At 34.2% G+C, this 24,089-nt stretch overlaps 4 protein-coding genes across 4 annotated transcripts; all 4 read left to right on the top strand.

Annotated features, from left to right (window-relative positions):
* The first annotated feature begins 1,403 nt into the window (after positions 1–1,403).
* On the top strand, positions 1,404–3,901 carry LOC140981727 (zinc finger protein JAGGED-like). Its single transcript, XM_073448141.1, has 5 exons — positions 1,404–1,730; positions 1,894–1,979; positions 2,438–2,581; positions 3,022–3,112; positions 3,209–3,901. The coding sequence occupies exons 1-5, from the start codon at positions 1,702–1,704 to the stop codon at positions 3,558–3,560; spliced, it is 702 nt and encodes a 233-aa protein (XP_073304242.1). The 5' UTR covers positions 1,404–1,701; the 3' UTR covers positions 3,561–3,901.
* Positions 3,902–9,255: 5,354 nt separating this feature from the next.
* On the top strand, positions 9,256–13,135 carry LOC140980102 (large ribosomal subunit protein uL15c-like). The gene is made up of 4 exons (XM_073445780.1): positions 9,256–9,361; positions 9,472–9,829; positions 11,415–11,566; positions 12,745–13,135. Exons 1-4 carry the CDS (start codon positions 9,293–9,295, stop codon positions 12,952–12,954), a joined length of 789 nt encoding a protein of 262 aa, XP_073301881.1. The 5' UTR covers positions 9,256–9,292; the 3' UTR covers positions 12,955–13,135.
* A 2,746-nt stretch (positions 13,136–15,881) lies between these two features.
* On the top strand, positions 15,882–18,046 carry LOC140980085 (uncharacterized). The gene is made up of 4 exons (XM_073445758.1): positions 15,882–16,040; positions 16,789–17,011; positions 17,106–17,169; positions 17,312–18,046. Exons 2-4 carry the CDS (start codon positions 16,818–16,820, stop codon positions 17,624–17,626), a joined length of 573 nt encoding a protein of 190 aa, XP_073301859.1. The 5' UTR covers positions 15,882–16,040; positions 16,789–16,817; the 3' UTR covers positions 17,627–18,046.
* Positions 18,047–18,517: 471 nt separating this feature from the next.
* LOC140980306 (uncharacterized) lies at positions 18,518–24,072 on the top strand. The gene is made up of 3 exons (XM_073446063.1): positions 18,518–18,713; positions 23,286–23,491; positions 23,702–24,072. Exons 1-3 carry the CDS (start codon positions 18,615–18,617, stop codon positions 23,964–23,966), a joined length of 570 nt encoding a protein of 189 aa, XP_073302164.1. The 5' UTR covers positions 18,518–18,614; the 3' UTR covers positions 23,967–24,072.
* The last annotated feature ends 17 nt before the right edge of the window (positions 24,073–24,089 follow it).

Raw genomic sequence — 24,089 nt, 5'->3', positions numbered from 1 at the left:
GTTGGTATTTATTTACATATTTCTAATGGTAAAATTTGGATTTAATCCATTAAGTTGATATTTGATTTCTCTTCTAGGTCTTTTTTACTATATCGCTAACATGGTTCGGACATGTCAGACAACAATGTCCAATATCATGTCACCAACATATAGTGTCACATCATATCAGTGTCAATACTACTTCAACACACTGCTGGTGAAAAATGACTAAACTTGACAAGTTAACCAATTATGTTAGAAAATGAAGAAACTAAAAATTACTATATACATTTTCTTGATATTATGTTATTAATGCGTGCATGAGGACATTTTGAAAAGGCGATTCCTCAATAAGTACTAATGGTTTCTAGGGAGATTAAGACTGAAAGTACTAAGATGGATAGAAACACCTCAATAAATGAGACATGAGTACGATAACCCCACGAGACCTAGGTCCTTACACAGGAAGCATGCTCTTCTTAACATGAATTTGAGCATGACTGCACAGTCATGTGTATATGATAAAGCCTTTGTCTTCACTGCCTTTAGTGTATATAATGCCAATTCCCTCCTCCGAAATTAAGTGGCAAGGGTTAATTTGATGCAATATATATAAGATGCCATTTTGGAAGCAATTCCTAGCTTCAAGGTAACTGTTACCAATTCTAGATTATCAATTATATATCCTTGTGTTTGTGTGGTTGGGTTCAAGTCGAGCCATGAAAAGTCGAAGATGGGATAAGAAGAACGGACGTCTTGTAAATGTTGACTATTAGTTACAAGTGTATATATATATTTTTTGAAATTTAATATGTTTATATAATTTCATCTATCAATTAAGTATATATACATCATTAAGTCTTGCATTACCATTCATTACAACAGTCATGTCACCTCCATAACTAAAATTTCTACTACTATCGATCCCGAAAAAGCCTTGTATGTATCATCATGACAGTCACAAAGATTATATAGCGATAGGTGTACTATAAATGATAATACAACTCAAATATTTTAGATTATATAATACTCTAATCATTATGTTTCGATCATCGTATATACCACAAACAACATTGTAAGCAGTCGGTTCATGTTTGAACATTGTCACGTCACCAACTCTCAAATGATCTTACATACATTTAGGACGCAACATGATCCTCCTGGCCAAGTTTTCCCCTGATGAAGATGGGGTAGCTAAGTTTTGCAAGATTTTGTGTGTATGGACATATATATATGTTATGGTATCATGAGTCTAGTATGTAGCTAGCTCCAGGGCAATAAAACTAGCTACTATACGCCGAGCCAAGAGATTAAGGCAACGTCCCTCTCATTCTTCTCTCTCAATCCCAAACCAAATGACACTACACTGCACTATACTACCATGCATCTGCACACCAAGCCTCTCTTTTACTCTGTCCTTTTTAAAGTCACGAGACCCTCTGCGTCTTTATTTCATATTCATTCAATTTTCTTGAGAGATATATATTAGAGAGAGAAAGGGAGAGAGATATTAAAATGAAAATGTTTCCAGTGTGGTTGGCAGAAAGAAACTGAGAGAGAACTTTCAAACCCTTCTTTTTCTTCACCCATCACTCAACTATAGCCCTCTAAATTTCAGTCCCGAACTGAAAGTCTTATAATTTTCCAAGCTTAAGTTGAACCCCATTTGCAAGAAAGTCCAGAATTATTGATCAGTTCTAAGAAATTTTGATCTTTTGGCATATGTCTTTCTCTGTCGGACGTTCCATTATGTAGGCCTCACCCCACAAAACTTAATTAAACTCCCCCGAACAACTGCATCTATCTTATCTTATCTTCTAAATGTTTTCTAGCTTGCTTTTGATTTGAATTGCTCTGGTCCCTATCTAACCTTCTGTCTTCTGTTTTCTGTTTTTTGTTCTTCTGTTTTTCCAGGAGATCAGAGGGAAATCCATTAGATCTTAATAACTTACCCGAAGATTACGGTAAACAGACCTCTGAAGATAGCTCTTCATCTGCTGGTACATGGCTTTGTCTTTACTATTGCTTTATTGGATGCGGATTCTTGAATTTGAAGATGGAAAGGAAAAAAAAACCACAATTTCTTTCATCTTGATTCCAAAATGAAATCAACAACTTTTGCTAGATCAACACCATCACTTTCGGTGTTCCAAATTATATGCATTACTTCTACTTCTTACAGTTGCATCTCGATTCATTTTGAGCTAAATAAACGTGTTTTCCCGTTAGTAACTCCGTTTCCTCCTAGATTTTCTTTTCTGTCTTCATCAAAAAGATAACCCATTTTTTCTTGGCAACTGGAGTGTGAGATCGAAACCCTAGAAAGCAAAAAAAAACATTGACAAGACATGAAGAAAAAGAAAATAATTATGCTGGAACATCACAGTTAATTAGGTTGAATTAGGGTTGAAGTGTAGGCATAAGATGTGTCTCATCAAAGTTGCTTTAAATGGCATAGTTGCAGGAGGAGGCTACAGAAAAAAGAAAAACGGCGCAAATGAAGCAAAAGATGAGTGTGGGAAGGTGTATGAATGCAGGTTTTGTTCCCTTAAGTTCTGCAAATCTCAAGCTCTTGGGGGACACATGAACCGCCACCGCCAAGGCAAACTCTTTTCATTTATTTATTTTATTAAAACTACATTTTCTTTGAAAACATGAATTTTAGCAAAGTTCGTTATACTATGAAATGCTCCCACTGTTTTTTTTATTATTATTTATTGGGCAATGACATAATATTCCTAGTTTATTGAAGCACTGTCTTTGTCAATCTTTTCTTCATACGTTATTATCAAGAAATTAATACTTGTGTGGAATGATACGGAAGTCCGACTCCAAAATTGTTTAAAAGAATCTATACATCAAATCATAAAATTAATTTCTCTCAAACTGACTCTTCGTTGGAATTCTTATTAATAAATTTGAATTTAAATTTACTTTTTTGAGTGCATTGGAGAGGAGATAGTATTAAAGTTGCGGGGATTGAACCCCGAATCTTGATGAAATGGTTTATTAATATAGATAAATTTTTTCTTGTGGTTCCAGAAAGGGAGACAGAAACATTGAACAAGGCTCGTCAACTGGTTTTCAGTAATGATTTGGCCCCAACTTCACATCACTTAGGCTATGTTTCAAGGTATATATATTTACAAACTCCCAATCAATAAAATAAAGTCGTTTTCATTGCATTTATATTTTAACGAAATGTTGATTATTATGTGTGTGTATTTAGCAATGGGCAACCAATCCCACATGGAGGATACCATCATCAAGCAACCAACATGTCCGATCCATCCTTGCCTTTCAGATCCATATACCCTACAAGATTGTTCCCCGCATCTTCACCGCTGATACCGCCACCGCCGCCGCCGCCGCCTATGTACACTTCTCCTCAACGTCCGTTCCCTTCGGGGCCACCGATAAACGAGTACTACGTGGGACATGTCCTCTCAACTCCTACATTCGGAATAACCCAAAATGAAGGCAATTACACCTGCATCGGAGCACCGGTGGGGCACGGCGGGGGTGTTAGAGACATGACACTTCAGAATCAAGAAGAGGGATTGAACTGGGGCCGGAGATAAAAAGGGACAAGATTGGAGCAATTGGAAGATTTGATGATCAATCAGTTTCAAGATGGATTCTACGTATATTTGTTTCTTAATGTTTTCTTTGTGTTGTTTCTTGGTGAGTGAGAGTGGCAATGTTTTAATGTTGGTGTTGACAATGCACACTCACTGAAAGAGAAAGATATGATCCAAGCAAACTGACAAATTAAATGCGGATGTAAAAAGAGACAAATTTTTTTGTTTTTTCCGAAATGTGGATGGATTATGCCATTCACATCGGAATCATTCGATGGATCCACTTCCACCTTCGTTTATTCTTATAATATTGTCATTTATTTTTCTTTTTTACTAAAAGATTTTCATAACCAAAAAATTATTGTAACTAAGCCTTTTAACAGAAATTCAAAATTCTTCATAATTTGTCAAAGTTCTATTTTTTTTTTACTCCAAAGAGCTATTAACCAATCATTTGAAAATAAAATGTTCATTTTACTTTGAATTTTCTTCTCCTTTTCATTCAATGTCAATATGTACTTGATTGTACGTCTTTAGACATAAAATTATTTTTTCTAGCGGCTAAAATAATATAAAAGTAAACAACCAAAATTTTGTAAAGTAATATCGAATTAGTAATTTTATCGAGAAATCAATTGTTTTGAAAAAAATTATTAGATTTTGACTTATGTTATTAATAAAAATGCTTATATGTTTAAATATTTTAAGCATGAGATAAACTTTTACTGTTTATGTAATTATTGTAGAAACGTATAAGACTCCATTTGAAAAAACTTAAAAGTATATATGTTTGGATAAAATTTTTGTAAAATATTTTTGAAAAAAAGTGTTCTCTAAGTATATTTTTAAAAAACAATTGTTATATATTTTTTAATGTTTTTTTAATCGAAGGTAGTGATGGAAATCAAAATATATTACTTTTTAATTTTAATTGTCCAAAACATATTTATTCTTAAAACAACTTCTAAAATATTTTATTAAAAAAATTATTATTTTTTTTTATAAAAACGTTTTTAAAGTATATGTCCAAACGGAGCTATAATTTATACCCGTTTCTTACTAAATTTTATTTCCTTAAATCAATTCAATTCAGAGTAATTTGGGAAGCAACTGCAAAATTCTTATGAATGCAATTTGTAATTTGGGTGTGAAAAAAAGAAAGATATAATGATTTGTTTTATAAAAGAAAATATGCTTTGAATTTTTGAATATGATAGTATTCTATTGGGCTTTTAAGTCATTTCATAGAACGAAGTCGTATCATAAAAAACTTGTGGAACTTTAAATGTATTAAATAATATTTTGTACTAAAATTACTCGCATTTTATCCATTATTGAGGTTTTTGGATGTTGCCATATTATATTACTAATGGCAAAAACTTCTGTGAGATGGTCTCACGGGTCGTATTTTGTGAGACGAATCTCTAATTTGGGTCATCCATGAAAAAATATTATTTTTTATGCTAAAAGTATTATTTTTTATTATGAATATCGGTATGGTTGACCCATCTCACAGATAAAGATTCGTGAGACCATCTCACAAGATACTTACTCACTACTGATTGTCGACCAAGATCGCTCGAAGTCTTTTCTCACTTATCATAAGAAATATTACGTTTATTAAACCAGGGCCAATTGCAAATCCAATCCTGAATAATTGACTATAATAGCAATATCTTCATATTCATTAATACTGGCTGATGATTTTATTAATATAAATTATTTATATATATACTAAGCTCTTCTATAGATATTTGCAAAAAAGGGTTTGGTAAGATATTTTAAAAAAAAACTAGAACTCGCTGGCCGTGTTATGAAGAACAAGGAAAATTACAATTTTGATCATGCAACTTGTATGTTTTTCTATTTTGTTTTCTATTTATAGTTCAATTACCATTTTAATCAACTAATTTATCATTTTTGTCTTAGTTCTTTTTCATCGGAGATATGGCATGGCGCTAGAAAATGATGACATAAAGATTGACATTTCTGAAGTGTCTGACACAACGTCAGCACTCCGATGAAAAATGACCAAAGTTGAAAAAAGTGCTAGTTGGTACTAAGACCGTAAATTAACAATAACATGACTAAAATTGAAAAACGCATACATTACCAAATATGTAATTTTCTCGAAACATACATAAGAGATCTAGTTTTTCCCTTAAAATGAATGACCAAGTTTATTCTTGCAAGTGGCATATTCTTCTACTTGTTTTCCATCGTTCCTTGGGAAGGAATATTACAACTTTCCCCTCGTTCAAAACACAACGTCCTAGTCGTTCTCGCATGATATTTAATCAGACCCATACCACATGCCAATGCAAAAAAGAGCATCAGTAACTATAGTTTATTTTATAGGTATTTGTAATTTTTTCCATTCACCAAATTTTACTAGCTGGGAAAGATTAGCCAAAAGTTTCAAACTCTAGGGTTTCGATAGTCGTAATGTAATGTTTCACTCTTTATTAAAACTTAAATTTTTGTAAAAATAATATTAATGAAAATTAGAGATACAGAAACAACAAATCACACAGCCTAGCTAGCTGCTTAAGAATATTTGCAGATTTAAGCAAATTTCGGCCAAAAGCTGCAGCAGTTGAATTTCGAGCTACCAACAAGTTCAAAAATAGGCTCCATGTAAATGAACAAATATATGCACTCTAATTGGCAGGTCAACTCTATGCGCGACAAGGCCTAATCCCCTAGTGCTTATACATATATATACATATATATAATATTCTGAAATCTGAATAGCCTCTGTTATGTAGGTGAAGCTGGATTGTGCGATTATCCAAGATCTGGCCTTTTGTCCATATTTCAGTGCCCCAATGATAAAAAAATAGCAAAAATCATGGTGAAATTTTATTCTTGAGAAAATTATACTCAATTACTGTAGAATTTGATGCACACTAGCAAGAAAACCTGTGGTCACCACGTTTGAATTAGGACTAAAAATTAAAGCTGTTCCAAGAAACTTACTACTTGACACCCTACAAGCTAGAAATTATTATTATTTTGATAAACAATTTTTTTTTAAAATAGTTGGGGCTGACCAAAGCTGAATATGGGAGAAAATAAAATGGGTGTCGATGATATAATTCAAAACTTTTTTCAATGTTTGAAAATTCCCTCTATAGCAATATGACCTGTAATTATGTGCAAGTATTTTCTATTTTGGTTTCTATGTTACAAATTTCAGTTTTAGTTGGATATTTTTTTTTGTGATTTTGGTATATTTTGATGTGATAGGTACGTTGACTAGATGTTGAAGTGGTACTTAAAGTGAAAAACGATTGAATTAACTTGTCGAAAATTGAAGATATATGACAAAAATTGCAATTTTTCATCAATAGAATTTTATTTTCAAAAGAGGACTGAGATTTTATTTGACATCTAAATCTCTTGGATTTTCAATCTCAAGCTGAATATCTTCGCAACCGTGGAGCAGCCCTGCCTGATGCTATTTCAAGTTATTAATTCCTTCTTCCTTTTCTTCATTAATATTTCTTGTTCATTCAAATGATGGTACTATTGTAAAGATTTACATATCTTAAACTTCCATTCCTCATTTTGACAACANTATAATCTTTTGAATGAGTTTATATATGCAAGAAGTTTCTCAAGAAAAAAATTAATATATAAAAATTTAATACTTCCAATAATATAGTATGAAATATAAAAAAAAATATGTTGATCGTAATTTTGAATTTTTGTATTTAAATAATATATTGCATAAATATGTTATATCACTAAGAGTTGAACACTTTTTGATAAATTAATATCATATTAATTAAATCATATTTTTCAATTGTCTAGATGATGAAATAACCAAAATTCATTGGTTTTATTTGCTTGTAGATTAAGTTAAAAAAAATTGACAAAAAAAAAAATTTGTAGAAGACTGAAATAACAAAATTTTTTCGTTTTATTTGCTTGTAGATTAAACGAAAAAAAATTTTCAAAAAAAAACTTAATTTGTGTGGAGACCTGTAGAGGCATCAAATAGAGAAGAATATACATTTCTTCTCAAAATGGACAAAGCGATTTAAATAATTTATAATTGAACACATTCAAAATATAAGAAAAAATTTCAACAACGAAATATTGAATGCAAAAAGATATCAGTAGATTCCGAACAACAAGAAATTAAAAAGAAAAAAGATTATCATCAATTGTCTCAATTGTAAAAATATTGAAATATAAGTAATAGAAGACGATAACAACACAATAATGAATATTGGGGATAATTAAATTATTGCATAGAAAGATTTTCAGCATCAAAATTATTATAAAAAAAAGTTTTCCAACAAAAGAATCAAAAAATACAGATATGAAAATGCAAATGATTGATGTCGACAACACCATAAGATTTGCTAATGAAGATGATGAGAATATTGTTTTTTCCACAAAGAAGAAAAAGCTGATGACAAAAAAATCGTGAAAGCAATAAAAATTGAAAATATAAAAGAAGAAAACATTTAAACGCAATAATTTAATTTAAGATTTAGAATATATTATTTATATTGTATTTTTATTTTTCATAAATCAGTAGCACGTGGTAAAATAAGTGGTCAACGCTATGTATTATAATTTTTTCTTCGATCTCTCAAAGTTAATTTTAATTATTATTATGATATCAATTCTATATTATATTTTCTCCAATGTCTAATTTATACAAAATTATAAGATTTATTACCAATATGTTTTTCAACAATTATTAATTTATTTATATTGCGCTTGAATGAATTTATTTCAAATTCAATGGATTAGAATTATAATTTTATTGTTAACAATGAAACAATAGATCAAATATTGAATCTACACATGACTTATTTACATATTATTATTTATATAAAGTAGAATGAATTTCAAATTACATCATTATTGGATGGACTTGAAATATATCATAATTAACATGAAATACTACTATATACACATGAAATGAGTGGATTTGAGGTTTACGATGTCACTTCACTAAATAACAAAAATATATTTGAATGTATTGAAATCCTTCCATTCAAGAATAACCTTAGATTTATAACACAAAATTTTTAAACAAATATCTTTTGCACTCATTTTATAATAGGGGAAGTTGGTGAAAAATCCCCAATCAAAATATTTCTTTGGGTTCACTCCCTACCCACAAAATTGTGGTACTATGTCATACAAAATGTGGTACACTTCATGTGGAAATGTGGTACACTTCATGTGGAAATGTGGTATTAAAAAAGTACCCAGGAACTGAACACAAAAAAAAACGACGGCTGGGGACTGAAGACCAATTTCACGTTTATAATACTTGTTGTACAAATTATATTACGTTGAATTTCTTACGGATAATGTTAAAAGAACAACCAATATATCATACTACGATATTTACAACAATTATATTGTGAGATTTTGTTATTGTCTAATGAGATTTTATATTTAATTTATCATGAGATTTTGATAAATAAAATTTTTGTATTGATTTTTTTGAGTTGTAAGAATTATTGTACAAATTTGAAAGTACATGTAGAGTACTAATTTTCTATTGACTAAAATAACATGAAAATCATTAATATATAATTTTCTGTAAATTAATCTATTCCGATCTCATTTCTTTAATAACAATTATTGACAACAGAAATGTATCTTTACCTAGATTATTAAAAATATATAAAAAAATTATGATGAGGAAAAAGAAAACAATAACCCCCCATCCGTTGGTATATCCAAACGTTACTTAATCTATGGCGTCTTCTCTTCTCTCCCTCTCCACGACAACACCCCTGCTTCAGCTTTCCTCTTCTCATTTCAAGGTACTGTGTATGTCTCCATTTATTTTGCATATCATGTATTCTCAAAGAAATCCAGTTTCACTTGTATTTTAGAATTACGGATTTAATTTTCTTTTTTTGCCAATCAACAGGGCAATATACGAACGTTAAAGGAGAACCCACTTGCATTTCCTTCCATAAAACTCTTCCACCCTGAACAAAGACAGAGGCAACCACTTGTGGTTCTGAATTCAGCTGCTTCTGGAGTCCAAGAGACTGTAGTAGGCGGCCAGAATGTGCGGTTTCGTCTTAATAACTTGGGCCCGCAACCCGGGTCGCGGAAGAAATCGAAGAGAAAGGGGAGAGGGCATTCGGCGGGACAGGGAGGCAGTTGCGGATTTGGAATGAGAGGTCAGAAGTCTAGGTCTGGTCCTGGGGTTAGAAAGGGGTTCGAAGGTGGACAGATGCCGTTGTACCGGAGGATTCCGAAGTTGAGAGGGATTGCTGGAGGTACAGTTTTGGTGTAAAGATTGAAAATTTCCACGATTTAGTTCGTTTTCTGTATGTATTTGTGGCTAGTTTAGCTTATACACAGATGTGTGGAACTGTTTGTGGTGTAATTAATGGTGATTTTGGATAATGCTGATGATTTTTCCCTGGGGGATGTTTGATATGGGGTAACCGCTGTATAATTGTTCTATGATGTAGTTGATTTAGTTTATGATAGCTGTTAAAGGGTATTAGTATCACTACGATAATCCAACAGAGTTTTCAAAGTCGCTAGCTATATAAACATCCTTGCATCATAGCAATTTCATTATGCCTGCTTCACTATATTCATATCTAATTATCGTGGGTCTTTATGGATTAGAATTACTTTCCTTAAGTTTTTTTTCCCAAAAGAATAGGATGGTGGACTGCTAAAAGCTCAACGCCTGAAAATTTGATCTTAAAATGTGTTACATTTTGAATAGGGTATCGCGGTTATTCAAAGTTAAATGTCGTGTTTAATTTCATGGGGAAAGTCAGTGGAAATATTGATTAAGAACAAGCGGACAGAATGGGATTTTGGTGCAACCTTTTGATATCCATTTAATAAATTAGTTTAAACTCTTGATATAGTTGCACTTGTTTAGTTTGCAGATAATTATGCTTCCACTCCCGCTTGTGCATAAGTCAAAGGATTGGCATTCGTTAGACCATGCTGCTTGATTCTAGAAATTTCGAAAAGATTTTATGTCAATCTGTTTATTTTGCTTAGCATCAATTTTAATTCCCAAATTCATTATACTCTTCTAGTCTTCAGCAAAAACTATTTAATTGTAATCACGGGAATACTGAAGTTTTTTCCCTTATAAAATTGGCCATCCATTAGACGTCCATGATTTTGCAGAACAATGAGGGGATGAAAAATCGAAATCTGTTATTGATTTGGTGAATCTTTGAATTAAAACTGAAATTATACTTGAATTGGTGAAAATGACATTTCAAAAAATTGAATCGGTCTGATGAGAGGATTAAAAACGAAAATTGTATTTGAATGGTTTAGTGTGAGGTTTTGTGGTTGCTTTGCACTCAATTTCTCTATTCTAAAGAGGTGGATTTGGAAAGGATGTGGTTTGATATGTCATGAATTGTAGGGATTGCGAGATTGTAACGGAGTAGCATGCACCAATCACATGGTAATGAGGTAAAAGGCAAGATCATGACAACTTAATGAGAGGTGTAGTGATAGGTTATTGAGTATGAGAAGTTACAATGATGATAAGATTATCTCAGTTCAGTTGATTTGTGCAAGGAAAAAAGAAAGTGTTGTTCATTAAGTGTGAGTCTCGGAGCCTTTAAAAGGGACCGTTCTGATGTTCAAAGTATTGAATGATGGACAATTAAAATATGAAAAACGGCTTAAGACTTTTAACAGATATAAAGAGGAATCATAATTGGAATGAAGAGAATAAATATCAAGAAACATTCAGTCAGTTGTGCATAAGTAATAGAATTTATATTCTGTAACATCAGCTGCAGAGAGTGAGTCAGACTAACTTCGAGTAGGTTTAATTCATGCTTTGTTGATATGTATATTTTTTCCCATAAGGTATGCATGCTGGACTCCCGAAGTATGTGCCCGTCAACTTGAAAGATATCGCTGATGCGGGATTTCAAGAGGGAGAAGTGGTTTCCCTGGAGTCATTGAAGACAAAGGGTCTGATCAACCCATCGGGAAGGGAAAGGAGACTTCCTCTAAAGGCAATGATTAGAAGACTAGACTTTGCAATATTTTCATATATTAGTCATGCTGACTTATAATTAGTTATTAGTTATTACCTTAATTACTTACACTTTAGGGAGGGCATGTTAAGCCACCCGAATAGAATAGAAGTGAATATGAGCTTTCTGTTCCTTTGAAGTTTTTTGTACATTCTTTGTTAAACATTCTCCAGTTCACTAACTTAAATCATGTGCTGCAGAAATGATGGCCGGCTGTATGTCATGCCATAATATCCGGCCTAAATATGGCCGGTCATCATATCTGCGACACATGACTTGTGTTAGTGGACTGGAGAATGTTCAACAGATAATGTACAAAACAGAACCCACAGGTTAGACACTAGCTTTCATATGTGTCCAGATTGAATCTGATTATGACACCAGTTAAGAGAGGTAGCGCGTCTCCTTCGCTGCCATGCAATGGTTTGTCTCAAAAACAAATAATCTTTTCCTTATCATTAATTTCTTTTCTTCTTTTTTGTGTTCCTACCTTAGGAGGAAGTACTGAAATGAAATAGAAGATGGGTGGTTGCATAGAAATTTAACAAATTCCATCTCATCGAATACCAATTCCAAGTTCTTTCGTTTTCCGCCATTTTTTATCGGAGGCTGTTAGTTTAATTTGTTTTTCTGGGACTGAAGTGAAGGTTTCACATGATGGGACATTATAAGACGAGATTTATTCATAGTTTTAAGGTGTAAAACTTTTGTTGTGCTTACTTCCATGAGTTTGATCTTTTGAGTGAATACTTATTTTTGGAGTCTGTGTTGCCTAACGTAAATGGCCATTCGCGTGTCTCCTTTGAATGTTACTTCTAGGAATATATTCCTCAGTTTCTAACATACATCCGAGGATATATTAAATTATAAAATTGTTCATGTAACCACACCTGATTATCCCAAATTGGTCATTTTTCTTTAGTCTTCCATTTTTTAGCTAGGGCAGGGGTGTATCGAGGATTATTTTTAGTTTGTTCTTTTTCTTATGCAGAAATTTGTGTCTTGAAGCAAATCTTTTCCAAATTCCACCATGCCCCAATTATCCGTATTAGTCATTCAAAACACTGGTTTGAGTTGTATGTATTTTGTTGGTCATCAATTATGTTCGACACGAGCATTCGAAAAGCCCTTGTCATAATACTCTTTCTTTCTTTCAGATTTTAGGCGATGGAGAACTGACTGTGAAACTCGATTTCAAGGCTCGTGCCTTCTCAGAATCAGCAAAAGAGAAGCTTGAGGCTGCAGGTTGCTCCCTAACCATAATCCCAGGCCGGAAGAAATGGGTCAAGCCATCAGTGGCTAAGAACATTGCACGAGCTGAAGAATATTTTGCCAAGAAAAGAGCAGCAGCCGATAACCCTTCTTAACCTTGATCATTTACGTCAAGTCCAATGCCGGTTTATGAAACGTTAAAGCGAGCTGTAATTCTGTTGTTTCACAGAATATATCTTTTTTTAAGTATTTTTTTGTTGAATCTGGCGAAGTGGAAGTGGTTCAACCAGGCCCTGATTTGAAGATGAATGTGCGTAGCTGTACCGAGTTCAAGATCTATTAATTTTTGTGCATAGTTTTTCTTTCTTTGTGGAAGATATTGAAAAAGGGTAAAAAAGAATGGAAAATTACTCACTGTTTGCATGAAATCAATTTCAAGAACCCGATGCTTCTTCTCATCATCCACTACCTACGTCAAAGAATTTTCTTTAGTCGCCCAAAGAAATGGAAACTTTTTCCCCCTTTCGGATTAAGACATGAAAGCGACTTGACATCTTGGGTAGATTCGAATTTTAAGACTTCTTTTTATCTTCTGAGATGGAATTTCAAAAAGAAAAATGATTTCTCAGTTTACTTTTCCACATGCGCTCCAATGGAGCCAGCACCCTATGTCAACAAAATATTCCTTCTTGTTAATTTGATTTATTTTTCAGTGATTTCCAGTGGTTGAAATGTATCTCAATTAAAGACGTTAAAATCTCGATTCTTACACGCTAATTTCGAAAGGAGACAAACGGGCTTGACACGCACAATGAGAATATCTCACCATGATTTTTTGTATTTCGATATGTGTGGGATATCATATTCCTGGATCTTGTTGGCATCATGCGTTACACGAGTCAAATGAGTCGGGTATTGTGATACTTTGTTTTAGCAGAATTTATGTTGCGTGTTAATTATCATAGGTAGTATATAAGACATGAGAAAACCAGAAGGAAAGCTAAAAGTTGGACAACCCCAGGTTACCAATATCTTTGGGCAGAGAGTTTGCTATGGATTTAAGAGCTTGTATCACTTATGAATCAAAGATGGTTGTTAAAAAATATATATCATTTAATTTGTAATTTTGTGATATTTGAATTGATTTAAATCAAGTTAATAAACAGTATTTTGGAAACAGAATTGAGAGTTGATTGGTTTTACTAGTTATCGATTTTCCATGAGCAAAACATCACTCAAGTTGTATGCTTAATATCACACGTGTTAGATTCAAATTGTCTCGTTTTGATGATAATAAATAGTATTGAACTGTTTCAGTTCTAGCTATTTGATACTCACGGAAAATTTATGATACGTTTCCTGCAAGTGTCACTAATCCAGACGCATGCTTAAAAATTACCCTGAGCCTTAAATCACAAATAAGACCGTTAGAAGGGGGCCAGGAGGGTGTACTGGCGTAGCCTTTCCGACGCTCAAGTCAGAGACTGAGGATATATGGGAGAAGCAGCTAAGGGCGCTGCTGAAAACAATATAGTGAATGCGAAATCATACGCTCAAACCTGATATTCATAAGAGAATACCTGGGCTGCTCATGGGCCCTTCACCTATAGGCCCTAGAGATGGGCCGGGAGTTTGGGCCTAATCTTGATGGGTTCAAGGTGCTGTTGTGGGCCCTAGAAAAGGGCCGGGAGATTGAGCTTGATCTTGATTGGTTCATCCCTGGAATATCACTATTATTTCCTTGTATTCGTAGATATCAATGTGGACAACTATTCATCCAAGATACAAGAGACCGCAAAACTATCTATCCGAAATGTCCGACCAATCTAGAGATTGAAACTCTAGCTCATTGTTAAGTCCAACCAATGAGCATATCAAACCGCATACATCAAGCTTGACTTGTAGAACATTGCTAGACAATTCAATGCACATTATCCAGTCGACGAGAATGTCATCTAATATAACAAAAATATTTGCAGAATCTTTTTCTCTCATAAACCAACTTTTTAGAAGCCCGTTTATTATCTTATTTGGATAAAAATCAAGATGCATTGATTACGGTGTACTATAAAGATAAAGAAGACAAAAGACAACTTGATTTAATATCATATCTCAATATAAGGAACATTAGAAATGATTTGACCGTTGAAAAACTCGAGTATAAATATGCAGATTCAATGCTGAAGAAGATTACCAAAAAGTGTTTATCAAATTATTATTTTGATCATAAGCACTCGACATTCTGCAGTCTTTGAGCACACAAATCTTCTAATTTTTAGCTGCTCACATAGCACTGGTTTTTATTTTCTATCAGATCATTTATAGCTCATTCTTTGCTACCTTACCAATTTTAGCTGTTCAAGCTAACTGTTAAGACTTGTGATTATGTTTCTGTCTGGACCGATGGTTCAAATGATTTTATATCGTTGTAGCAGTGTGATAAACCCTATATCGAAGTGAATTTATACAAAAATTGTATAAATCAAAGTTTTTTTTAGGAAAGAAATTGTCCAAAAAAAAACGTTAAACACCTTCTCTGCGCAGAAGCTTGTTATTACCATAATTATATTTTGACTGGTCAAATTTCACTCTGTAGGTTTGGCTCCTATAAAATAAAGTAAAACAAAACGTCATTATTTTAATGTTACAGCTATTTTATATAATTACTTTGCTTAGTGTCTTCAAAATCTAAATTAATATTTAAAAAAGACCTCTGATCTACTTTTAAATAAATAATTAATTTTCATCCCAACCACTAACGCTCCTCCCAATTTCTTTTTTCTATTTTTTCAAAACTTTTTGGTAGCGCTCAATTTCTATATTGACTAGTCTTAATATAAGAACGAACTCTCTCCGCATGCTATGATGTTATATTTAAACATTTCATACTAATTTCGTATAATTTATATATTACCAAAAAAAAAATTGTTGAAGATGGAAACAAAATCCTGCAGTATGGAATCTCTTGTTCAATTATATTAATATTTATTTTATTATTTTATTATTTTATTATTTTATTAGCAAAAATAATAAAATTAAAATTATTTTGTCTCTCGTTAGTCCTCGCCATGACTTGTATAAATATAAAGGAAACGATCCAAAGTCCCTCTCTACTCTTTGCCCGAGCCTATCTTTCTGCTCTTCTTTATTGTCTTTCTTTTTTCTTTTTCTTTTTTATTTTTTCCTCTCTTAGAATCCTCCCCTTTTGGAGGTGCTACACAATCGTGTACAGCTCTTCCAGGTAAATTTTTGATCTCATCTTTTAATTTTTTGTTTCTTCGCCTTCTTGCAGCTGGGATGGAGGTGGGTTACTTCTGGGAAAACATTCTTTCGTGTGATTTTGGAGTACTATTGCTGCGATTCTTGTATGTTGAAGAGGGCTCTGTTCGAAATGTTTTCCTGAAAATTAAAAAACAAGTCTTTGATGTGAAGAAGCTTGAATCTTGTTTTTTTTGTTGTGCGAATATATATACTTTCTGAGTCGAGTTCTTAGTCTGGTGACTTGTGATTGTATTAGATATGCTCCGTATATGGAATTCGAAAATTGTTTGTGTCTTTTCAGATCTGTTAAATTTTCAGCTTAATTCTCATTACATTTTTTAATATTTCAGCTTGGATCGTGAGATCTTTCTTGATTTGTTAACCCAAAGCGCGTCTTATTTTAGAAAGATTAAAAAAAAAACAAAACTTTTGATTTTTTCTACAGATCTGTGTGTTTCTCGTCTATGACTACTGGAAAATATTTTTTAAATATTGTATGTGCACTGTTTGTTTTGCCTGTAAGAACAAGTCAAAATATGCCCGACTCTTTTTTCCGATTTAGCCGCTTTGTCCGGATCTTAATCACTGAAAACAAAATCAAAGAAACAAATTTATAATATTCCCAGTTAATTCAGGTTGTTTGCGTCCCTCTTGTCTACGGATCTATCATATCCCTTTGTCTTGAATTTATTTTTCTAACCAAGATTTCACCTTTCTTATCATAACAGGGGTATTATTTATTCAAGATATTTAAAAGATGAATCACTATGCAATTCAAAAAAAGGGCTTTGTTTCCTGTGAAGAGATGATAGGGATCACCACGGCCAGCGGTGGCGGAAGATCTATGGAGAAAAAAGAAACTGTTGTCTGCCCAAAACCGCGGCGGCTCGGCCTAATCCATACCACCCTTGCCGACTTTTCTTCTATGAGACCTCTCCGATGGCATGTCAGGTAAATTTTGTAATATCACGAACCTTTTTCTGGTTTTTCATTTTAATTATATTAAGCCTTCTTATTTTTTTATTTTTGTTTTCTTTGGTAACAGCCATCAGCAAGAGATTTGTGAAGTTAAAGCTGGAAATGAACTGCTTGACATCATTCTTGCAAAGGTTAGTTTTCTATATAATCTTTATTTGAGAATGGATGGATCATTCATTTGGTAAGACTTGCAATTAATAATAGTAGCTAAAAATTTGTTTCTTATTTAAAGCATTCAACTCGACTCTGAAATTCGGTTTTTCAATCTAACAGGGTGGTTCTGGTGTTGATCAATCCGTTACCCATGTAGCCTCGTCGCCCCCATTTTTTCCCGGGTCACCGCCGAGTAGAGTATCTAACCCACTAACTCGGGACTCACGCTTCGGGGACGAAAAATTCACCCCCGTCTCACCACGTGCGATCCCAACTCCATCAGCGGAAGGGTCTGGTCTAGCCCCTTCCCCATCATCCACTCGCAAGGGTGGATGTGTTCGAGCAAATTTTGGTAACAATCCGGCCGTGAGGGTCGAGGGGTTCGACTGCCTCGATAGGGATAGGCGAAACTGCAGCATCCCGGCCCTGGCCTAGAATGTACTTGTACAAAGAATCCAAGCCGATTTTCGACGAGAAGATGATTTTTGCACAATCTTGGTTGTGTGAGTGATAGGTGGATTATTGATAATTTTTGTCCAAAGTGTATATATAATGTTATTTCCTAGTGTCTGTAATTAAAGGAAGTCATTGTATTAACTGGTTTTACTGCCCTCTTTGTAATGGTGTAAGTAAGAGATGAGGGGGATTCTTGGTAATTTGTGTCCATTTTGGGGGGTCATTGTTGAGATTTGATTGTATAATAGAGAAATCTACGAGTCATTTCTGGGAAGAGTCGTTATCTTTGGTAGACCCATTTGCTTTGTATATATTATGGAAAAAACATTATAATTTTATAGATAAATACAATGTATTCAATTGGTTCCAAAAGTTGCTATAATATCAAGCTTTGAATGATGATGCGTGTCTCGTTTGTTAGCCACGCGAAAACAAGGAACATTATTGTCAGTGGGTCGATTATTATCGATTTGGACATGATTTTAGTTCCTTGATTTCAAATTTTTGGAATCCCTTGATCTTGATTCTTGAATCGATCCCTTAAATCCTCGGCCAAGTAAAAGCTTTTTTTATGTACAAATAAATAAATATTGATTGGGAAAAGACTTGAACTCTTTTATGAAAAATAGTGGCAACAATATGGTAAACGGTAATATAATTTGATTGATAATTAACATCTAACAAATATATTCACAAGTAATAATTATTCTTAATCAGTCAGATTTGATGTTAAATAAGTTAAATTAACCATTACATCCAATAAAATGATAAGACAAGAGTCAAAGATGCCATGTTACAACGTTGAACCCATGGCGCGTAGTTCACTTGCTCTAAATCAAGTGGGTTACACATACGAACTACTCGAAAACTCACACTGCAGCTTTAATTTCCTACTTTTCCCACTCAGTTTAATTTACTTTTTCACAAATTCACTGAGAAAAAAAGATAGTAAAGCGAGGAAGTGAAGATGGAGGAAAAAAGGTCGTCTTTAGTTCATCTTCTGGTTATAGTATTGAGCTTAACTGCATTTGGATTTTCCATTGCTGCTGAACGGCGGCGTAGCACTGTATTGCTCTCTATTTCAATCCCTCTTTGTCGTTTGTGTGTGTATGCAAAAATGTATGTCGATTGATCCAGCATTTAACTGGTTTATGTAGATCATCATGATTATCACTGTATTTTGGTATGGTTTTTTTATTTTTGGTCTCATTTGGTTTGTTTCTTGAGAAAAATTATAACTTTACGACTGTAATCGTTTCCATGATTGGAACGGTGTACAACGGAATGTCGATTTATGCTGGAAATGATTTTCTGTGAATGGTTTTACAGGTCTTGTTTACTTTGGCGTTTTGCCTAAATATTGTATTCTTGTTTGTTTTCATATGATGACAATGCTGAGTGCTTGGATGTTCCGTGGACCTTTATGAGAAATTAACTATAATTGATGACTGATTAAATTTGAAGTGATGTGATGCGCTTATGTTGCCTTTTCGGAAAAAAAGATTTTATTTTTTCCTCTTTTTTGCGCCATTTTATACACCATTCATTGAGATTCGAACAAGCCAAGTCCCGTGAAAGCGAGAGTTGCACCAACCCTTGGTTAATTGGTTGGCCATGTAAATAGAATTTTTACCAGGATCTTGAAGTTTATCTTGTGTAGGATTCGAGGAAGTAAGGTTTTACTGATTTCCATCCCATATACTGGCAAACGTTCGAAGGCTCTTGAATCCTTTGTTTCATGGAAGAATAAAGTTGTTTGCCTATTCAAGCGTGAAATGCGAAGTGCTATAATATAGCATAAGTGAATTTTCAAAAGAAAAAATTGAAGAAAATGTCAAGGACGTATATTTTCTTGCATTTTATTAATATCGGAAAGCTTCAAAGTTATTTTACGAAGATATGATGTTATGAACAAATTTCTTATTCATCTATGCCACATTCTGAAATAAAGGTAGGATGCAATGAATTGTTTATCAAGTAAGTTACTTTGATTTAATGTCCTTGCAAAGACTCGAAGCTAACCTTGGCCTGTAATTTCCATGGCTTACATTGCTGATTGCTCAATAAACAAAGACATATATTTCTGTATGGTCATGCTACACATTATAAGAAACGATAATATGTTTTCAGACAAAACTAGTGGTGCAGACCGATAAAATATGCAATTTCCTTCTGTTTGTAGAAGTGATTATAATTCCTCATTTTCATTGCCCCAGTGACTCCTTGGCCTATATCGTGTTCTCTGTTCAATGAGTTCACATACATCCTTTGATTTCTAGACAAAGACCATTTTCATGGGCAGTATGTTGTTTATTTTTCACCTTTCTTTCTTTTATAATTTGTACTTTAGGTTTTCGAAATTGGGCCGCTATGAATTAAATTTCAACACATTTTCTTTGGCTTTGAGAGTTCCTTAAATTTCCTTGTTGATTAGTTACTTTTGTTGTTAGTAGTTTTAGTGAACGTTGTTGGTATGGATGAATAATTACAAGTGGAGCTCCCTCTCTGTGCCCCCAATTAGCATATTTTATTTGCTTTAGGGTGAGGGAATGATTATGTATTGGATATATTGGTGCTAACTTTCAACTTTGTATAATTGATCAAGATTCTGGTTACAAGTTTGTGGAAATGGTTTGCCTGCATTTGCATTCTTCTATAGTAGCCAAATTTGGAAAGGAAACATGTAGTAGTATAGTTCAGGACCGAGTCTCGTTATATTATTATGTACAATATCTTTTCCTCTGGAAACGAACGAAGAGAGAAAACTTGTGATAGTTAGTACTTGAGTGAGAGATCCGGTTTATATTGGGGTGGATTCTGGAAGCAGCCATTTTGATCGTAATCTCCATACATGGTCCTTGGAACATGTTTAACCTGGAGACTAAGCAACCTTTCTCTTGTGCAATATGCTTAACTGGGAAAAAAATTTAGCTGCATAAAAAAATTAAATTGTATCAACACTCATAAGTTTATTATTTTGCTGCCATTAGTTTACATCCAACTTTGCTTTTGTTTGTTGTAGAATTTATCTCACCTGAACTACTCTCCGTAAAACATAATGGGTCTACGGCACATTGCGCACAAGTTTGAGTATTGAGAGTAGGAGTCAACAATGGGTTGCAATAGGGGTATACTTCTTGTAAACACTCACACGTGTGAATTCAATGATCCAGCATGATTTGGACGTCATTTTTTATGAGATTGTATTTGAGTTAAAAAAAACATGATAAAATATTATCCAAAATTTTAGTGACAAAAGGGATGGTTAACTTGATTTGGGATGGTGAAACACACTTGAGTATTGAAGCAAGCCATTTTGAAGGAGAAATATCCCTTTGTCGATGGGAGTTGTCAATATTGTGTGTGATGGCTGATTACCTGATGGCAGTTCAACATTCGATTGGCTTGGTCAACTTTTGATTTAAGAGAATCGAATGTTAGCATTGTGAAAGACATTTGACCATATGTTAGATAAGTATAGCAAATTTATGCAGATATTTTAGTGGAATGTGGTCAAGTGATTGGAGCTATGGAGTATTGGTGATAAAAATTTGTCTTAAGGTGGTGCACCTTTTAGATTATTTATATGTACCTACATGTAAGTGGATGCAAAGATACTATTCGATTTATAACATTGATAAATTGTCAATCGGGTTAGATACCAACAATTTCGGTATCTTTACCGTCATCTTATGGACAAAAAGACTGAATTATCAGACCCGTGGAAATTTGGTATATAATCTTATGCACATTTCAATTTCAAACTGTGGCCTGTGTATTTGTTTAATCGTTTACACATGCATAGGATCACGTGTTTATAGTTTTTAACCATTATCTTACACATAGTACCACATGTTTTGCAAATGTGAAGGTTATGGATAACAAAAAGTCAAATATGGTTATAAATCTAAAAAAACGAAAGATTGATCAAGTCATTTTGCAAACTCTCCTTGGGCTTAACATTACTGTTCTGGTTTCTAATGTAAATTTGTGGCACTAAACAAGATCAAAATATATTAACCAGGCAATTTGGTGATTATTCGAGCGTGCTGCTCATGTTTTTTTTTTCTTTTTCTCTTTTGCATTGGTTAAAGTTTACTTAATTTAGTAGCAAAAACTAGGACGTAATGTAACGGCTACGGGCTACCTCGATCTTGGGCTCCCTCTGGGGCCTTCTCTTTTACGGACTTTCTCATGCGCCTTCACTCATAGAATATCCACATCCTTGAAAAATGGGTTCCTTTCGCTTCTCCCAGCACTCGAACTTATTACCCATAAGCTTAAGTGACAAGATTCCTAGAGTGTTGGTGCCATTTTAAACCTAGATATCCTGGGTTCGAGCATTTGAGGAGGTGAAAAGAATTGATTTTCCGGGGATGAGGATATTTTATAAGTGACAGAGCATGGGAAAGCCCGTGAGGAAGAAGGTCCAAAGGAAAATAGTACCAACACTATAGGAATTTAGGTATTTAAGCTTGGAGGTCCTAGGTTCGAGTGTTGGAAGAGGCGAAAAGAACTCTTTTCCATGGACGAAGATATTCAATGAGTGACGGCGCAAGGGAAAACTTGTGAGGGAGAAGGTCCCAGTGGGAGCTCGTTCACAGGAGATGGCCTTTTAACGACCATGAGCTATCCCGATCTTGGGCTCCCTCTGGGGACTTCTCTCGTAAACGGCCCCGAGCTTTTCCACGCGCCGTCACTCATAGAATATCCTAGAAAATGGGTTCTTTTCGCCTCTCCCAACACTCGCACCCCGGACATCCAGGCTTAAGTAACTAGATTCCTATAGTGTTGGTACCAATTGATACTTGGAGGTCCTGGGTTCGATTGTTGGGGGACGAAAGGAAATATTTTCCAGGGATGATGATATTCTATAAGTGGCTGCGCTTGGGACAGCCCATGAGGGAGAAAGAGCCTGTTTACGGGAGAAGGCTCCAAATGGAGTTCGAGATCGGGATAGGCTAACGACCATGACCCAACTTGAACCTCAACCCATACCCATGCACTACTATTGGTCATGGATTGTAGGTTTTTTCAGCATGGGACTTAGTCCATACCCATGCACCGTCACTCATAGAATATCACAACCCTAGAAAGTTGTTTTTTTCGCCTCCCCCAACACTCGAACCCAAGACCTTCAGGCTTAAGTACCTAAACTCCTAGAGTGGTAACCTGGAGGTTTTGGGTTCGAGTGTTGGAGAGGCGAATGAAACCACTTTCCAGAGTTGGGATATTCTATGAGTAACGGTGCATGGGTATAGGTTGCGGCTCATGTTGGACCAATCTACGGCCTATGACCAGTAGTGGTGCATGGGTATGGGTTGATGTTCATGTTGGATCAGCCTACGGCCCATGGTCGTTACACATACGTTGGCCAACACGGTTCAGCAGGACTACTGCTTAACTAGTTGTCCTTGAAATTGTTTTGAACTTAGCTTAGCTATGATCCAGGCAATGTGTGTATGCTATTAGTTAGCTAGGAGCCCTGTCATGTTTGAGTTATCAGCATAGAAGTAGTTCAAGCATAAAGGCGTAAGCTTGTTTTTATATTTTTTCCTGTATAAATGCCTGTATTCAGCTGAACCCAGGGCGTTTGTAATTATGGTTGTATCTTTCTCTCTTATTCTTTGCATGACAGGGCACTTTAACCATAGAAGAGGTCACTAATCGAACATATTGTGTCTACAAGTCCGATGTTGCCACAGGATATGGAGTGGGAGCATTCTTGTTTCTTCTCTCAAGTGAATTTTTGCTTATGGGCGTTACTAAGTGCATGTGTTTCGGAAGGCCTTTGGTTCCTGGTGGAAATCGTGCCTGGACTATCGTATATTTTGTCTCTTCTTGGTAAGATAGTGAATTCTTTATATAGTTTTTGTCTTTCGTTTCCGTATCTTCCTTAGTTTCTTGTTCTATATGCATATTTACGTAATTGAAGAGAGTAATCTGGTACATTTTTCTCTGCCTTTTTCTAGCTCATATAGATTTTATAACAGATTTTATGCAACTTAGTAGTTAGTAGTAAATATTTCTAATGATTTATCCAAAACTTTGTAGGATGACATTTTTAGTAGCAGAAGCATGCCTAATTGCTGGTGCTAAGAACAACGCATATCACACCAAGTACCGTAATATGCTCTTGGCAGATAATTTTTCCTGTGAATCTTTACGGAAAGGCGTATTCATTGCTGGGGCAGTCTTTGTGATTGGAACGATGGTTCTGAATGTATACTACTACATGTACTTCTCTAAAGCTACCACTCAACCTGCTTATAAAACCAATCATGCTTCTTCGACCGTCGGCATGACCGGTCGGGTATAGATTTTCACCTTGAGACTTAAAGATTGCTGTGCAACGATATGTAGTATACTAAATGATGATTTTTGGTTGAATCAGATCACGTAGAATCGTGTTTCGTGTGGCATGATTGAATCAGATCACGTA

This window comes from Primulina huaijiensis, chromosome 7 (genome assembly GCF_012295235.1).
Source record: "Primulina huaijiensis isolate GDHJ02 chromosome 7, ASM1229523v2, whole genome shotgun sequence".
Lineage (NCBI taxonomy): Eukaryota > Viridiplantae > Streptophyta > Magnoliopsida > Lamiales > Gesneriaceae > Primulina > Primulina huaijiensis.
Note: the sequence above shows the minus strand (reverse complement) of the source record. Positions and strands in the feature narration are given on the sequence as shown.